The following is an 18759-nucleotide window of genomic DNA, read 5'->3' on the forward strand; positions in this document are numbered from 1 at the left end:
TACTTTTTTAAAATAGCATTAAGACAAAACTGTGAATGAAGGGTGAAAGGAAGAGTGGTGACATTCGTGTTTGACATGTATAAATGCAACGTGAGATATAATATGGAATGGGTTTAGAAAGTAAGAAAAAGTGGAGAGATGTGGAATATTTTATGTATAAAAAAGTTACAAGTTTTACTATATTTTGTGTAATCTTACTCTTATCCTATAAATGCATTTTATTATAGGTTTTAATAACTTTTCACTTTGGGTAAATTTATCAATTTTCGTTTTCTAATTTATTTTTTCATTTATGTTAGGATATTTGAAGTTTATCAACGTTAAATTCTGAGTTATTAGTCAAATGATTTTATTATGTTACTAATTTAAGATGATTAACCTATGCATTTTTTTTTAAATTATTTTGTTAAAGAGAAAAAAAAAACAGTTAAATTATCTAGACAAAATTTATACGGTTGATATTAAATTTGTGACTTTTAATCCGTTTTTTCATTTCTAATAGTTAGTGAAATTATTTAATAAACAATTAATTATCAATACAAAATGTTTAATGACATAAAATAAAATAAAAATATTTTGTATGTAATATAAATGATTCTGTAACATAGATAAGGTGGACTAATCATAATATTTTGATAGTTATACTCTCAAGTGGAAAGAGTTCTATCATAGCTATTAGATATAATTTTTTTCCTAATAATAAACTTTCAATTCAACAATTTCTATCAAAACAAATATATTGTTTTATTTTATTTTATTACAAATGCAATGAGATTATTATTAGGTATGATTAACATTTTTTTATTTTATTACAAATACAATGAGATTTTTATCGCAAGGAAAGTATGTTGTGGCACAATCTTGATACCAATAATGACCTACAAGATGTGGAAGAGAGCAGGAAACAGATGCTTTTGAGGCACCACAGTGGTTACTACCTATCCATGTTTAATATTTCATAGGAATATTTTTTTCTGATACACATGCTTGATTTCAGTTTGTGGTAAAGTATGAAGGAGAAGTACCTCCACTGCATGATGCCACAAAGGAGGATGATAGGTGACTGGGGTTGTGAACAGAACATCTCCAGTGACAGAAAATACCATCGGAGCAAATGATCTTAAGAATTTCTTCAAATAAATGACTAATAGACATGTATTATTTTACTACAAGAGGAAATGTTTATATACAGTGACTTTCTGATACTATACAAATTACAAAATAATTCTGACAAAAGGGAAATGTCGTTAGAAGGAGCAGAGTTGAAGATGCATCATATCAAATTATCATAATATTCCTCACCTTGGCGGCTACATCTTCATATTTAAAGAAGCTCAACAAAAATCTGCCACACGTACAAAGACCCAGTAACTAACGTTAGTGTCATATAAATATACGTCACAAACTTGTTTCGTAGTCTTAGTTAAAAGACTCTTATAGCGTAAAAATATAAACTTGCTCACTGTTAGCGTTCAGTGCTCCGAACAACATAAATCATTCCTTCATCACAATTCACAAGCGATGTGTGGTCTACCATTTGAGTCATTTTAATGTCCAAAAAGCAACTTTTTATTCCCATTCACGTTTTTTATTATTCATAACAATATCAACTTTTAATTATTTTTAATTCCAAAAGAGTGATTAATCAATGATGCAAGAGAACAAAGGTATTGGTGCATTCATCATAATATCAGCTGTCAAAGTTTAATTTGTTCATTAATGTAGCATAGTTAATAAATATTAGTTTAATATGACTCGTCTAAGACCATAGCAATAGGGTTAAGTTTGCAAACGGATAGAATATTATAACATTTTTTTCCTTCATAACTCCCAACTAGGCTAACCAAAAATTAAAACTTTTAAAGACAATAAAATTCTTCTTTCCATACATACATACATACATGTCGAGAGACAACATACCTTTAACACAAAATCCCGTTTTAATAAAATCGATATGCTGTGCTACTGTCACTGAAGCTTCCGAGGCAGGAGAACTACAAAAGAATGCAGTTAGTGGTTAGTTTAAGACAACAATATAAACAACTTATAAATTTAAAGTGTTACCTTCTGCTATATTACAAAAACTTTGCTGAGGAAATATCATTTCTGGGTCCATTTTCTGGGAAGTAACAATCAGAGAAAGACTATGCTTGCTGCAAAAGCAACCAGATTCAATGTTTTAGAAAAGCTAAATTTCAACCAGTTTCTAACCATCAAGCAATAAATATATCACCAAACCGCAGTAATCTGTTTACTTACTGGAAGTTAAAGCAGTATATATTCTTGGTGCCAAACGCTTACTGTCGTTAAAGCTTTTTTTTTTCTTTCTTTCAGTTTTATAAAACAAAAATAGCCACAGGAAGGGATTCAAACCCCAAGACATCAAATTAAAAAAGACCCTCCAAAAAATTGAACAGTTACAAACCTTGCCCATGAAGGGATAAACTTGTTATTGGGCATGTCATCCTCATCTTCATCTTCATCATCTGATTCTTTATAAGGAGAAATCTCGTATGATTGCTCTTGAAGTGTGTTTTTGATTATGAAGTCACCATCTTCTTTGGCTTTGATTAAATTGTCCATTACCTATAAAGATGTACATTTAAATCTTCGGATGATTACAAAAGACAGACAGCAAGAAAGCAAGTCCAAAATACAAATTTATATATTTGAAACGTATGATTGACTACTACAAGCAGTCTGTCTCCTAAGACCAGTATAAGTAGAAGCTAAAGTTATTTCAAATATCAACGCTAAAATCATTTGACATGGCATTAAAAATATTGGCACTAATTGACTAACAATGAAATAAATATCATGTATTGTTAGGAGAACTTATTTCTAAAGTGGGAAAATATTACTCCTAGCCTTGAGCAAAGTGGTATGAAATCATCCTAAATATTAATATTAACGATGACATAGAAGAGGGCCACAGAAAATATTAATTACCTTTCCATTATTATCAAAGTCATTCACAGATTCCGAATTTTCAAGAAGCGGTTCTTGTGTTTTATAATTTGCTGAATCCCTCATGGCCAACGATTCATTTTCAGAAATTTTCACCAAATTGAATTCTCTTTTGTCTTGCGCACGCAAATTCTTCTGACTTTCTTTAGCATCCAATAATTTTTTGTTTTCTTGGACTTCTTCACCCTAGACCAGACAAGCCATTATTATTATTTTCCTGAAAGGAGAGAGAGAGAGAGAGAGAGAGAAGAAAGAGAGAACGAAGGAATGTTATTTTACCGTAGTTAGGCATTCCATTTCTATCTCTTCCTTATTTCCCCGAATCTTCTTATGCTCTTGCAGCTGCTTCTTCATGTCATTAACACGCTTCCTTTTTTTCTCTTTCTCCTTTTCTTCATCTTCCCTTTGTCGCTTCTTTGTTGCCATTTGTTCCTCCCTTTTCCTTCGTTCTTCATCTTTTTTTTCCTTCTGCAGCTTCAGCTCTATCTTCTCCCGCTGAAGTCGCAACACCTCTTTTTTCATCTTGCGCTCGTTCTCTTTTTTTTCTGCCATACGCTTGGCAGCCTCCGCTGCCTCCAGGGCCTTCACTTTGATGTCTCTCTTGCCTACATGTTCAAATAATTATGTGACCAATTGTATGATCATGTCAAAAAGAATTGCAAACTCCAAATAAGACAACCTTTATCATAGATAAGATTAATAACCTGTAACAACCGCTGCAGCTTGTTTTTGTTGCACTAACGGAATAAAGGAGGAAATGTTGGATACAATATTGTCAATGGGGCAACGTTTCATACTATCTTTTCCAGATAGCTTTGGCCTACCGGGCCTTTTGCAGACTGATTCAGTGGTCCTCTTGACCTCATTCGCTCCAAGAGATATATTCTGGTTCTCCTTCCCCTTTCTTGTGAATCTCTTCCTACTGCTATTCTCAAGCTTATTTTTCACCTTACTGCGAGTCCTGCTCAGATTAAACTTTGAGCTTACATCATCACACCCACCTGCTAATACATCATCTTGTAAAACTGATGTAGAATGGTTTGCATCATCTACGATCTCAGCTAGAGGTTTTCTTTCATTTGCGCCAGCTATTCCTTCGGAGTCAATGCCCCTTTGCAATGTACTAGCAATCTCATCCACATTTTCATTTACTTCAATAATGCAGGGAAGGTCTAGTTTTAAACTCTTACGCTTTCCCGAACTGCCAAAGTTTGAATTAATCCGATCCCAAAGGGTTTGAACCGATGAAGTGCACTGGACCTTGTAATTTGGTTGGTAATCAGTAAGGGACCCTGGACTCGCATCGCTTAGAGGAAGGGAACTGCTTATACCTAAGCCCTCCAGAAGTCCGTTAGGTAAAGACTGATAGAGCTCTGGTATGTTATGTAACTTATCCGGGGTTAAGGAACTGCAGAATGGAGAATGCATAAACCTAGATTTACAAAGGGATGTATTATCTATTGAGCTACTTGAAAGATCCATCATTTCCAAATCCATTTCATCTCCAGCGATGCATGTATGTGCACTGTCTGTTTCAATAATGAACCCTTCAAACTCAGGTAAAGCCTCATCTGTACCAACCAAATCCAAGCATTGCATTCCTGGAGAAGCTGACATACAATCTGGTAATTTAGCATTTTCCTCCGGATAACTTCTTCTACTTGAGGTGCTTTTTTCAACACAACTCAGACGATCTACACTTTCTTGTCCACAATTAACCTGATGCTGCGATGATGCAACCTTCTCATCCGTCTTGCATCTCATCGTTGAGTCAATAACAAATCCTGATGGATTTGCCACTGCCAACAGAAGGGTGTCTTCGCTTTTGTCTTTTCCATCCACAATAAGTTTCTGCCAACAGAAAAACCATTTAAACAGTCTATTCAGAAAGTTTTACAAAAAATTAAAAGGCATCTTTTACACCTATAATAAACCTACATACACACATATTTATATTCACTTTACTTTAGTATAATATTGCAAAATTTTCAGATACAGGTGTACTTCTGGCTAAATACAATGTGTAAACACAAGCCAATGACAAATAAAGAGATTCAGTAAAACATAAATTTTAAAAAATAAATAGCAAAACATTTTTGCCCGAAATTTTATCATTCACTATCCAGAAATTGTGTCACTGTCCAAAAATTCAAGTTTAATTATATTCGTTGAAAGTGAGGTAGTGCATGCTATGCTATAACAACATTCAATGGAAAAGAAAAACACGTGTATAAAAACAACAACGAATCATGCCCTGGTTACATGGATCACATGATGCCAAAGTATTCTATCTTACAAGAAATACCTGATTAAAGAATCAATCTCAACTTATATCAGTAGCTTACCTAAATTATTCTTACATTGGTCAAGATTCAGTAGTATTATTAACCAAGATAGGATTCTCGCTTCACTCACTTCTATATAAATATAGCATAACACTGTTATTTATCTACAGTAAAAGGCAGTCAGATCATAAATTCAACCTTCCACTTCCTCATTTACCGTGAAATGGGCTATCTACTCTCATCCAATCTTTAAACAACCGACTCTAAAGTATAGAAGATGTTGCAAGGTGCACAGTAGAGTTACTGTATGGGGTTTTATCATCGGTTGAATCTTATCTTTTCATTTTTATCTGAATAGGTCTTTTTCTTAATTCAGGGAATTTATCTAATTCTCAGAGTTTTTTCTGTAAATATTAGTGCTTTTCTATTCAAATAAGGATTCAGTTTTAACCTAGGATTCTTAAGTAACTGATCTCTCTTCCCACCATTCTCCTCTGATACTTTGTTTTCTATCCTTGCTCTAATAAAAAACTGATTGTGCACTTTTGCTACATCCTTTTTACTCCACAATCATCACTCAATATCCAAATTTTAAATAGTTTTGCCGATCTGCTCTCTGAAATAGTTTTCCTGGGAGCATCACATAGACATTGATGGAAATCTTGTTCAAATTTGGAAGAAAGTTGAAATCCACAATCTTCATTTTTCAAAATAGAAATAATATCTAAAATAGCATATGCCAGTAATCATTGAATAAAATGAATCGGGTTATGCATATGCCAAAGCAATAAGTATGACAGTAAAGTTCAAAGATGCTAACCAACACTCTCTGACATACAATATGATTTTGCATGTTCACATCAATTCTGCTAGTTAAAGGTGTAAAGAAAATTCATATGTAATATTTAATCCTTAGGAAAGAAATCTAATGCAGACAAACTTATTACAGAGAAAAACTCATATATTTAATATTTTCAGAAAGTAAAACAAAATATTCTGTACCTCTTTGCTCTCTTTCGGTGAAGTCTCTCTCGTTGTTTGGCATTCCACATTGTATTGCATTTCATTTGTTGGGCTGTTACTCATGTACCGATGCCCTATATCCTCCTCTTGGTCAGATGGCAACTGTTGAACTTCTTGGGCAGCCTCCAGGTTATCATCTTCTTTAATAATCAAGCTTCTACTAGCAGGCCTTTGATCAATATAATCACGTAACTTTTCCAAAAGGTTTGAAGAGGCAGGTAAATATTTCTCTGTTTCATATTTCCTTCTTTTATGCTGCGGACATGAATGCCCTACATCATAAGTGGAACTTCTAAAAATGTGGAAGTCATCTGAAAAACTGGTTATTTTTCCATCACTGAGCAATGTCTGCTGAAACAAGTCACCATCTTGACACAAGGTAATGCTATTTGGGGCCAGTTGTGCCAAACTGACATTCACATCATCCAAAGGAGCAGAAAATGGAAACCCAACAGTGAAATTTGTAACATTTTCATCAGTGGAATTTTGCTGATCATTTCCAGTAACTGCTTCAGAAGAAGAATCTGCCAACTTAGCACCACTTTCATCATTTTTTACTTTATTGTTTACCGAAACAAATTTGAGCGGCATGACTTCTTTTGACAAACTTCTTGATGAATTTTCACCAGCTACTAGGAAAGGACTTGACTGATTCAGCAAGGAAGAAGTAACAACACATAATTCATTCTGCACCATACATATCTCTTTGTCTGGTGACACGGCATGTATTGCTGTCCTAGCTATGTCTTCCTCCTTAGAGTGGCTTGCACGGTATTCCATATGTGGCCCCTCTTTTCTGATCAGTACTTCCTGCATTTTCATCAAAGGCATCTCCCCCGAAGAATTGAACTTACTTTCACATACAGGAGAAATTTCCTCTTCAAGTAAATTTAAAGGTTCCAACAAGTTCAGAGGTTCTTCTTCTGGTGACACTCCCTGTTGACCCTCTTTCAAATCAGGACGACAAATTCCACTCATACGTGTCTGTTCTGCATCATCAAAATTAAGTTGCTTAGGCTTCACAGACATAATAAAATCAGAGGGTTGCTTTGACATTGATTGATTCAGCCCAACCTTAGGGCTAACACAAGAAGGATCTTCTTCAACCAACCCATCAAAGTCTTCATCAACTTCACCAACAATTGCAGCAGACCTGTGCTGAACATTATCATTAGGAATGGCATCAGATGGTACATTTTCTTGGGCATCCAAGACTTTTTCATCCACCACTGTTTCAACGTAGACTGATTCTGCTAGTAAAGACACACCATCTAAATTGGAACTCACTGGCCTTAATCGTCCTTCATTTGAACAAGTAGCCACAGTCCTCATCTTTCCAGAGGCAATTAGTGCTGCAACATTCTCCTCTGCAAAATTCCTGTCATTTTCTATATCTAATTTGGAATACTTTGGACTTGAAGATAACCTTCTAGCATCCAGTTCGGTAAGTTGTACATTCCAATATTGCTTACCTGCAAATTGGGAGCAAGCATCAGTTTGCTCACAGATATTGGATCTGGAAGACTTCAATACTTCTTCAACCTTTTCAGAACCACTTTTACTTGAACATCCTCTTTTTACTACAGAAAAATCAGGATTATTTTGATTACTAAAGGACCCAACAACAGACACCACAGGATCCTGTAAAATTAAAGGTTGAGGTGATGGCGCTGATTTATCAATAGACTTTACAGAACCACCAGTCATCAAAAGATCATGCCCTGGTGATGGGCAGGAACTTCTAAGTAATTTTATCATACTATGAACGTTACTTTCTTGTTTGTTGGGGCAGGAGTTGCCCTCTTTAACTGAATTCCCTCCACTTCCATTGCTACAACCAGAGACTTTGCTTACATCTGTTGGGTCAGCATGCGTAAATGGTTGCATAAGATCATAGATTTCAACTCCTTTACCACTGCCCAAGGAGCTGTCAAGCTTCAACAATACAGTGTTACATCTGGTCTGGCTAGAACTTTTAGATTTAGTTAATCTCTCATCATACAAACTTTTTCCAGCTTCCTTGATCTGATACTCCCATTTATCTGTTTCATTGACGCCAAAACTTCCATTTACAAAACAAGGTTGGTTGACTATCTCTAATGACTCATTCAAATTATCCAGAGGAGGACCATCTTCCTTTGCTACAGAAGAACTAGTAACATTCAAAGAGTTGAATTTCTTCTGAGACGAGCTTTTAGATTTCATTATCTGGCCAGAGCAATCAGTTACACAATCACGTGGTTCCATTTCTTTCATGGAACAACTTTGGATGTCGGAATGAAATTCTTTGACCACATCTGACTCCGTTTCATGTTCTTCCCGTTGAGTCAGGGGAACAACAGCCCCTGAATTTGTGCCAGCACAGAAACCAGCATCATCATCATCGTTCTCTGACAATAGTGTGGGTGTTTTTGCACTATTACGTAGCTCCACAGCCTTCTGCCTCGACTTTGACCTTTGCACCTTTGCCAGAGACAGAGCTGGGTCTTGGTGCATTTCCAAGGCACTTGCTTCAATCTGATTCCGGGGTGGTGATACAGCACCTGAATCCAATTCTGGAGGACCACTTGAGGCACATTCACCATTGTTGACAGAGCAATCTGGCAAGTTATGAGCCCCACCTCCCGCTTCCTTTTCTGAAGCATAACGTTCATTACGCAAACCAATTCCATACTGAACACCACAGGACAGAGAATCCAGTTCGCTGTATGCACCAAGGAAAGGAACTCTATCTTGCAGTTTAACTCTGCCGAGGTCATCTTTGTTTAACTCTGCCGAGACCCGAGAGAGAAAAAGTTATCATCAAATTAAGTTCAATTATCGCAAGGAAAATTGGCCGATATGTTGCGGCACATGCATAATAAGTACAATAGAAATGCTAATTGAAACTATTTCTACGAAATATCTTATCTAACCTAGCCACTAAGCGGGCATTATAGTTTCTCAAGGTCATTATAACATAATATGAAGCACAAAATCAGCGAGACATAACCTAACATGCAAATTTGAAATGTCGAAAACCTAAATCGTAATCGTGAATGCGCGAGAGAAGGTTTGTTACCTTGTGGATGAGCGTGAAGGGAAGAGTTGCAGAGCCACGGAGGAGGGGGAATTCCGTTGAGAAGGAGTTTGCAGTAAAGGTGGTGCTCCCAGAGATGACACTGTTGGCGCGACTCCTCGATTATTCGCTTCTTCCGGTCGAAGATCTGCACGACGTGCTTCTCCATCGCCGAAATTTCTTCTTCGCTTTCAAATGGATTAAAAAACTCGGTTTATTCCATCAGCTTTCACTCCTAAAAGAGCTCAATACAATTTGTGATTCTTTTAACTGCTTTGTTTATGCACTCAATCAGATTTTCTTAATGCATTGCTTTACTTTGCTCGTTCTTTCATCATACACCAAAAACTATGGGTGCAATTTCTAGTTCCACTTTATTCATCTCCGTAAGCATGATGAAGGAGCCAAATATTTTTTGAACAAAAAGTTTATATATATATATATATATATATATATATATATATATATATATTAACGAAAACGTTTATAAATATATTCTCAACTATAAAATAAAATATTAAGACCTTTACTTTGTATTTAATGATTTTTTATACTTTTTTGAGTTTTAATAAATTTTAACTAATAATAAAAATACATTAAAAATTATTAGAATTTTATTAAATATTATTCCTAACTTTTATTGTTGAGATTTAACTTTTTCTCAAAACTTTAATTCTTTTAGAATTTTAATTAAAGTATATTTATTTTTAATTATACTTTCATATATACATAAGTAAATTTATTTTTAGTGACGTATTAATAGTTAATGATTATTTTTATAAAATACTGTTAAAGGAACGTTAACATCATTTATTAAAAGTTACTCAAAAAAGACACCATCTCATCAAAAGTTTTATAAAATATTATTAATAAAAATTTATAAAATAATAAATTAACCTAATTTTTATAATTAAATATTTGTAATTTATATGTAAAAAATTCAAACAACCAAATAAAAAAAATCAAACTAAGCAAGCTAGATTAAAAGGAAAAAAAAATAATAAATAAAAAGATAGAGTAAAAAAAGAAAAAAAAATCAACAAACAAATTTACAAAATAAAGGAATAATTTCTGTTTCTAAATAAGGTTTTCATTTTTTAAAATTTAAAATTATTAATTATTCTTTTAAAATGGATGATTTTTTTAGTTTTTGTATTTAAAAAAAAAAAATCTGTTTATTTAAAATCTATAAGCATATATCCGGAAAAATGAAAAATGAAATAAAATGAAATTATTTAAAATAAAAAGTAAAAATGAAAAAAAAATATTTGTAAGGAATATTTTCATTTATTTTTATTTTCATAGTATTAATTTAATTATTTAGTTTATTATAATAAATATTATTTTAATATTAATTACAATTAATTATGATTTTAAATATTTTATTAATATTTATTGACATAATAAAATACAATGGATAATGTATTCAGTTTTCACGCAATTTTTTTTATCATTTGTGAAAAGAATGAAAGTTTTGGGTTTTTTTAATATTTTTTTTATCATACAGATAGTTTTTCAAATTTTCTTTTTTTGTCTTCTAAATTTTTCTCCATGGTCATTCTTTTTCTTCTAAAGTAATTCAATTATATAAATAAATAGTATTTTAAAATATTAGAATTTATGAATTTATTTTTAACCTTATTATGATATTTTATTAAATTTCAAGATGAACTTTAAATATTTTTTATTACTTATAAAATGTAACATAACATGTAATTTAATACAGTAAACGAGAGAGGAAGGAAGATAAAAAGGCAAAGAAAGTTAAACAATCTCAGTTGTAAGTTTATTTTAACGTAAATGAAATCTTGAAATATTAATATTTATTATAGTAAAAGTTATATTCTTAAAAACAAATTAGGGTGTATTGGGAGTGGTTCTGTGACTGTGGCGTCCACCTTTGCTACGGTGTACCTGTCTTCCATTTCAATTCGTTATCTTTCTCAGACCCAGTCAAAGGTATGTAACTGTTAACCTGCACTTATATTTTGTTCTCTCATACCACCAATTATACCTTCTGTATTTCAATTGCTACTTACCGATTGCAATTATTTTAGCCTTAATTAACGATTAAAGATATGTGAAACCGTTTGCCTGAGTTTGATTTTGACTATAATATGTGTGTGTACGTATAGTTGAGATTAACTCCTTTTTAAACTAGATTTGGTTTTTTTCTGTGCATCATGTTCTGGATTTGGAATTGAAATAACTAATAATATTGTTGATCCACCTGTATGAGATTTATGTGTTTATCAATGCTTCTGGTTTGAACAATGTAGGCTATGTTTGGTTTTCAGTTGGAAGAAGACCCTTAAGCTCAAAAAGTGGTTTCCAGTAAACTAGGTTCAACCTCAATTGTGTCTTGAAACTCAGTTTCAAATGGAAGAAATGGGTGTTTGTTTTAGCTAATTCAGTTTGCAAAATGAGCGTAAGTTTACAATTTAAATCCAAACAAGCACTTTTGTGATATGAAGTTTGGACATGCTACCTCCTGTTTCACCCAATCTTCATATTCTTCTGCTGGAATGCATCACCCCCTGCTCTTTCCAACTAAAGAGACATGCTCACAGTAATCATGAAGCCCCTTCAAATAAACTGGTTTGGCTTCTAAGGTAGGATAAAAGATAGTAAAATCACGTTATTTTTCTTTGATGTCTACCATGATATGAAAACGTTGAGAAGGTGTGAGAGATTTTGTGATTGTTATAGAATCCATATTAGGAAATTATCAGTTATTTCTGACAACAAACCGGAGCCCTCATTGGTTGAAAATGTAGTTCATGTGGAGCGTGTGTCAAATTTGCACTATCTTTTGCAGTTATGTGCAAAAACAAGATCATCAGTGGGAGGAAGAGCATGTCATGCTCAGGTTATTCGTGTTGGCTGGGAAATGGATGTGTTAACATCAAATATGCTAATTAATATGTACTCTAAATGTTCTTTAGTTGATAGTGCACGCAAAAAATTCAATGAAATGCCAGTGAAAAGCTTAGTTTCATGGAATACCATAATTGGAGCACTTACCCATAATGCCGAGGGTCAGGAGGAAGCTCTAACTCTTTTCATTCAAATGCAGAGAGAAGGAACCCCATTCAATGAATTTACCATTTCAAGTATTCTATGCAAGTGTGCCTTCAAATATGCTATACTTGAGTGCATGCAGTTGCATGCTTTTTCGATTAAGGCTGCTATAGATTCAAATTGTTTTGTTGGAACTGCTTTACTCCATGTTTATGCTAAGTTCTCTTCAATAAAATATGCAAGTCAGATATTTGATAGTATGCCTGAAAAGAATGTTGTTACATGGAGCTCAATGATGGCTGGATATGTGCAAAATGGGTTTCATGAGGAGACGTTGTTGCTTTTTCACAATGCTCAGTTTATGGGTTTCGAGCAGGACGCTTTTATGATTTCATCTGCTGTTAGTGCTTGTGCAGGTCTGGCAACTTTGGTTGAAGGGAAGCAACTTCATGCCATTTCGCATAAGTCTGGATTTGGGTCAAACATATATGTTTCTTCCTCCCTTATAGACATGTATGCAAAATGTGGCTGCATAAGGGAAGCATATCTTGTGTTTCAAGGTGCGATGGAGGTTTGGAGCATTGTTTTGTGGAATGCAATGATTTCTGGGTTTGCTAGACATGCTTATGCACCCGAGGCTATGATCTTATTCGAAAAAATGCAGCAGAGGGGTTTCTTTCCTGATGATGTAACATATGTATCAATACTAAATGCATGCAGTCATATGGGTTTACATGAAGAAGGACAGAAATATTTTGATCTCATGGTCAGACAGCACAAACTTTCACCGAGTGTCCTTCACTTCTCATGTATGGTTGATATTTTTGGTCGAGCAGGACTGGTTCACAAGGCTTATGAATTGATAGAAAGAATGCCATTTAATGCAACTTCTTCTATGTGGGGTTCACTTTTAGCTTCTTGTAGAGTTTATGGCAATATTGAGCTTGCTGAGATTGCAGCCAAGCATCTGTTTGAAATGGAGCCTAATAATGCAGGAAACCACATCTTGCTAGCAAATATATATGCAGCTAATGAAAAGTGGGACGAAGTTGCAAGAGCAAGGAAGCTTCTTCGAGAGAATGATCTGAAAAAGGAGAGAGGTACAAGTTGGATTGAAATTAAGAATAAAGTTCATTCATTTACTGTTGGTGAGAGAAATCATCCACAAATTGATGAGATTTATGCCAAGTTGGATGATTTGGTGGTGGAGTTGAAGAAGCTAAATTACAAAGTTGATACCAGTAATGACCTACACGATGTGGAAGAGAGTAGGAAACAGATGCTTTTGAGGCACCACAGTGAGAAGCTTGCTATTACATTTGGATTGATGTGTTTGCCTAGTTGTATACCAATTAGGATTATAAAAAACCTCAGAATTTGTGGTGATTGCCACATTTTTATGAAACTTATGTCCAAGTTTACTAGCAGGGAGATTATTGTTCGAGATACAAACCGTTTTCACCACTTTAAGGATGGATTTTGTTCATGTCGAGATTTTTGGTGAAGTTCTGACATATATTTCTCTTTTTTTTTAACTCCAACTAGCGCATTGATTGACTTTAGGGGGCAGGTGTGGTAATTGAACGACTTTGTCAATCACCTATCCATGTTTAATATTTTATAGGAATATTTTTTTCTGATACACATGGTTGATTTCAGTTTGTCTTAAAGTATGAAGGAGAAGTATGTCTTTAAACTGATTCACGTTATATTTGTTAAAGAACACAGTAGCATTAGTTCTTTTGAATCATAGATAAGATTAATAGCCTGTAACAACCGCTGCTGCTTGTTTTTGTTGTACTAGTCAGGTAAAGTTTCTTTAGGTTTTGGAAAAAGCGGATTCAAGTTGGAGGAGTTTCTGTGGGATTTGTTTGTGGGTGAGAGATTTTGTTCTGTAATGTGTTTGTGGGCTTTGGTTGTATTAGGGGATAGTTTGTGTATATTGTTTTGACTAAAGACTGATTATAAAGATTATGATAGGATAGATGATTATTTCTGTTGATGTGGCTTAACATGTCTTGAGAATTGGTTTGGTGGTTTGGAGAGTGTGAAGTATGTTTGTAGGTCAGGTGTTGGACAAGTTGGTCTTAGCTACTTTCTGTATAAGAATTGAGACACCGTGAAGTATCTGTATAAGGGTTGGGACATCGGTAAAGTTTTTCATTATATTTTATTTATTCTTTACTGATAAAAAAATAAAAAAATATCAGATAAAGGAAGAAATGTTGGATACAATATTGTGAATGGGTCAACGTTTCATACTATCTTTTCCAAATGGTCTTTTGCAGACTGATTCAGTGGTCCTCTTGACCTCATTCAACACGTGTATAAAAACAACAACATGATGTCATAGTATTCTATCTTTCAAGAAATACCTGATTAAAGAATCAATGTCAACTTATATCAGTAACTTATTCTACACTTAGGTTTTTAATTTATCTTCTCTAATTTAATAACAGCTTACCTAAATTCTTCTTACATTTGCCAAGATTCAGTTGTATTATTAACCAAGATATGATTCTCACTTTTATCTCTTATATTGTCTCCCTCCTCATCCTCTTCAACAATCTTTTTCTGCTTCCACTTCCATATAAATATAGCACAACACTGTTATTTATCTACAGGTAAAGGCCATCCACTCTCATCCAATCTTTAAACAACCGACTCTAAAATATAGAAGATGTAGCATGCTGCATAATAGAGTTACTCTATGGGGTTTTATCATCGGTTGGATCTTATCTTTTCATTTTTGTTCTTACAACGTATGATATCAAATATCTTCATAGTATCTTTCTGTGGTTCGTCCATTAGATTTGAGGGGTAAGATATCTGCAAAGACACTCTAACGCTTAAGTTAGCTGAGAGTGATAATATATTTATAGGAGTTCAGAGCCAAAAGTCATTACCTTTTGTCATGGGATCTACTTCTATTTATACTTTTGTGTTGGACTTTGTGCTCTACGAGGATTAGAACAGGCCCAATAATTCTTTAACCGTGTTTTATTATCCTTAATCTGTCTTTGACTCTAATAATCATTTGAGGGGTAGTGACTGAATAATCAGATAGTCAAATGTCTTATTGGCAATTCGGATGGTTAGCTTTTGCTAGGATAATTTTTATCTTAATCTGTCTTTTTCTTAATTCAGGAAATTTATCTAATTCTCAGTTTTTTCAAAAAATATTAGTGCTTTTCTATTAAAAAAAAAATCAGTTTTAACCTTGGATTCTTTAAGTAACTGATCTCTCTCCCCACCATTCTCATCTATTACTTTGTTTTCTATACTTGCTCTAATAAAAAACTGATTGGGCAACCAAAGTTTTGCCACATCATTTTTACTCCACAATGTATTTTTTCTTTAAAGAAACTCCAAATTACAAAAAAGTCATTTTTGACTTTCTAGAATAAAAAACAACTTTTGTTTTGTGCAATGCAGATGCTTTTTTAAGAAAACAAATGACTTTAAAATTATATCATTTAAAAAGGATAAAATAGCAATTTTTATATTTTATAAAAATATATGGGAATGTATGAAGAAATGCCCAACAAATTTCTTTTTATTTAACTTTGTATGACACCTTTCATTCATGCATTCATACATAAAATATCATCTCATCATTTATCCTTAATGAATAAAGACAAAAAGAAAAGGAAAAAATAGAGCAAGAATCAAAATCAGTCATTTAGAATATCTCTAATACAATGATTTTTAAGCGAAATTTTACAACGTCACATAATTTTTAAAATTTTATTGCTAACTTTTACTTTGATATAAATTTTTATATGATCCACAATATTAGAATTGAAAATTATGTTTTAGTATTAAAACTTAAGTTTTTATATAAAATTTAAAGTCTTAAATACAAGACTCTCTCCATACTACATTATCATGCTTTAATTAATGTTTTATAAAAGATTCACATATTAAACTTAAGATTCTTGAGGATATTCTTATAGTTCATAGATTAAAAACAAAAAATATGAAAAAAATAAAAGTTTAAAATTTCATTTCATTAAAATTTATTTTAAACTTATACATAAACTAATTTTAACTGAAAGAAATTTGTTTCATTTGTTCTTATTGCTCTGCTCTTCTAGAAGCATTTAAGAAGAGGATTTTGTCCAAATATGTCATATAAATTTTTCTTTTTTTATATTTCCAATTTTGTGTTACTTTGGGGTTAAATATTTAATATAAAAAGAAGAAAAACACTATTATTTTACGTTGGAAACTCCAAAATCCATGAAGATGAATTAGTTATTGGTTGCTTTCACCAATTAAGTAGAAACCACACGCAATCTAAGAATACACCAAAACCTATGTCTACCTTTTATGCCTAACTCTCTATGTGCAAAAATTCTTTTTTATATACATAAGAACATACCAAGAATATACAAAAATTTATCTTAATTCATCCGCATCTTTCATCTAAATGGTTTTAATGATTTGAACACAACTTCTATAAATATTTTTTAAAAACATTTTATAAACTAAAAGTTATACATGAATCATTATATTAAAGAAGTTAGAATGAAATAACTTTCATAAATCACCCTTTGTGATAACAATATTAAGAAAGTTAATTGGAAGATATCCTTTTATATCTAGAAGTAATTTAAAGTATAGCTCATTCAAAATGCATCTAAATATAGTAACCATTTATTCCCACTTTTTCTCACCAATTTATGGGATGATTTCATTTTTCTTTTGTTTGTATCTCTTTGTATTAGGGGATCCAAAAAAAATACAATTCTACATAAAAAGTGCATAAAGAAAAAAAACTCAAATAATTTATAATTTAAATTTGATTACTTCTCACCAATTTTTATAAAAAAAAAATAATAGATTTTTTTTTACTGAGTTGGGTGTGTTCATGTCAACTATTCACATAATAATATTTTTTAATTTTTTGTATGCAAAAAAGCAATTTATTTCTACACTAATAGCATTGTAGTTTTAATAATAAATATGTTTAGGAGTTGGAACATCTCAAATGCTTCATTTAATATCAAATTTTTCCTATACCATAGTAATTTGAATCTCCATCCAATTTTTTTAGTGGAATGATTAAAATGTCTTTGCGAAATGACGAAAATAGCCTTAAATGAAAAGGGTGGTAGATAAAAAATCTTCTATAATCCCCTTTTCAATTTTGAAAATCTTTTCTGAAATGTATTTCTAGATTTTGTATTCTGAATTTTCTTTTTCAAAATGTATTTTTTGCATTTTAGATTTATTTTTTTAAATGAGATTTTGATTTACGAGTTGTATTTTTTGAATTTTGAATTTTCAAATCCAGAATAAAAAATAATTTTGAAAATTTTGTAAAGTGGTGATTAGGTACAAATTCAAATTGGTATGATAAAAAATAATTTACTTTAATTTAATTTATTTATTATCAATAAAAAAAATATATTTAATGGAAGTTTTAGAAAACACAGAAAGAGATTGAGGAAGATGATTGAAAAAAGTTAGTTGAAATGGATGGAATAAAAGAAGAGAAAAAGAAGGATGTAACGTAATGAAATAGGTGTATAGTTGAATGTTGTTGAAGGCTATAAGGCATGGGAATTGGTATGAAAGGTTTATGGGTGTTGCCAACTTCTCACAATTCAATGTCTCCATGTGATCTTCTTTCCCTCTTCTTATGCATGGTCTCCAAATCATAAACTTTTTCATCATTTTCTGCTACATTTTTTCTAACTAAACATTTTTCACCTTCTTCGTAACAATAATCCCTTTCAGTTACAATGCACGTGCTTGAAGGAGACTTCTGAAATTGTGTGCTCAAATTAATTTTAGGAGTGAACAAAGTAATAAATGCATAATTAATTAATGATGAGATTTCAAGGTGATCCTTTATGTGTCCTAGAATTTTAGGACATAATCTTTGTTTTTGTCTAACATTTTTGTTTTAGTATATGATGTTGATTAAGTTGTTAATCTCAAACAAATGTTAAAAATAAGATATTATATATCATTTTATATGAATAACTCAAAACATTTAAAGTTGCTTAAGGGTTTACATCACATGAATTTATTTATTTGCTACAATTTTCACATCTATTACCAAATCTAAGAGTAGATGAATAAGAAAAGAGAATGACATACATATATCTTTGATCTAATATCTTTCCACACCAATTAATAGTGTAACTCTAAGAAAAATTATTACCAGCTACAATAAAGTTCAAAGGTCTTCTTCTCTCATCTGCATGTGATTTTTGTTTACTAATAGAAGTCTTCCATTTCTCTTGAATCATTCTAACCTTGTCAATATTCTTTCGTAGTAACTCAAGTCCAATCAACAAATTTTATCCATTCTAAAACCAACACAAAGGTGTCTACACTTTTTATAGTACAATGTTTGCTTGATAATTGTTATTACAGGTGAATTTCACAAAT

At 32.3% G+C, this 18759-nt stretch overlaps 2 protein-coding genes across 3 annotated transcripts; one reads left to right on the forward strand and one right to left on the reverse strand.

Annotated features, from left to right (window-relative positions):
- Positions 1–912: 912 nt before the first annotated feature.
- LOC137808483 (uncharacterized) lies at positions 913–9754 on the reverse strand. Its single transcript, XM_068609619.1, has 9 exons — positions 9337–9754; positions 6255–9046; positions 3672–4818; positions 3247–3572; positions 2950–3153; positions 2426–2586; positions 2065–2153; positions 1921–1994; positions 913–1345 (listed from the first exon to the last, which is right to left on the reverse strand). Exons 1-8 carry the CDS (start codon positions 9500–9502, stop codon positions 1969–1971), a joined length of 4911 nt encoding a protein of 1636 aa, XP_068465720.1. The 5' UTR covers positions 9503–9754; the 3' UTR covers positions 913–1345; positions 1921–1968.
- Positions 9755–11195: 1441 nt separating this feature from the next.
- LOC137808484 (pentatricopeptide repeat-containing protein At5g04780, mitochondrial-like) lies at positions 11196–14130 on the forward strand. 2 transcript variants are annotated; one of them, XM_068609621.1, is made up of 2 exons: positions 11196–11292; positions 11631–14130. In XM_068609621.1, exon 2 carries the CDS (start codon positions 11999–12001, stop codon positions 13856–13858), a length of 1860 nt encoding a protein of 619 aa, XP_068465722.1. In that variant the 5' UTR covers positions 11196–11292; positions 11631–11998; the 3' UTR covers positions 13859–14130. The 2 variants fall into 2 exon arrangements, with proteins under 2 accessions (XP_068465722.1, XP_068465721.1); XM_068609620.1 differs by having other exon boundaries at positions 11200–11292; positions 11613–14130.
- Positions 14131–18759: the final 4629 nt, after the last annotated feature.

Source organism: Phaseolus vulgaris, chromosome 3 (assembly GCF_000499845.2).
Source record: "Phaseolus vulgaris cultivar G19833 chromosome 3, P. vulgaris v2.0, whole genome shotgun sequence".
In the NCBI taxonomy this organism is placed as follows: domain Eukaryota; kingdom Viridiplantae; phylum Streptophyta; class Magnoliopsida; order Fabales; family Fabaceae; genus Phaseolus; species Phaseolus vulgaris.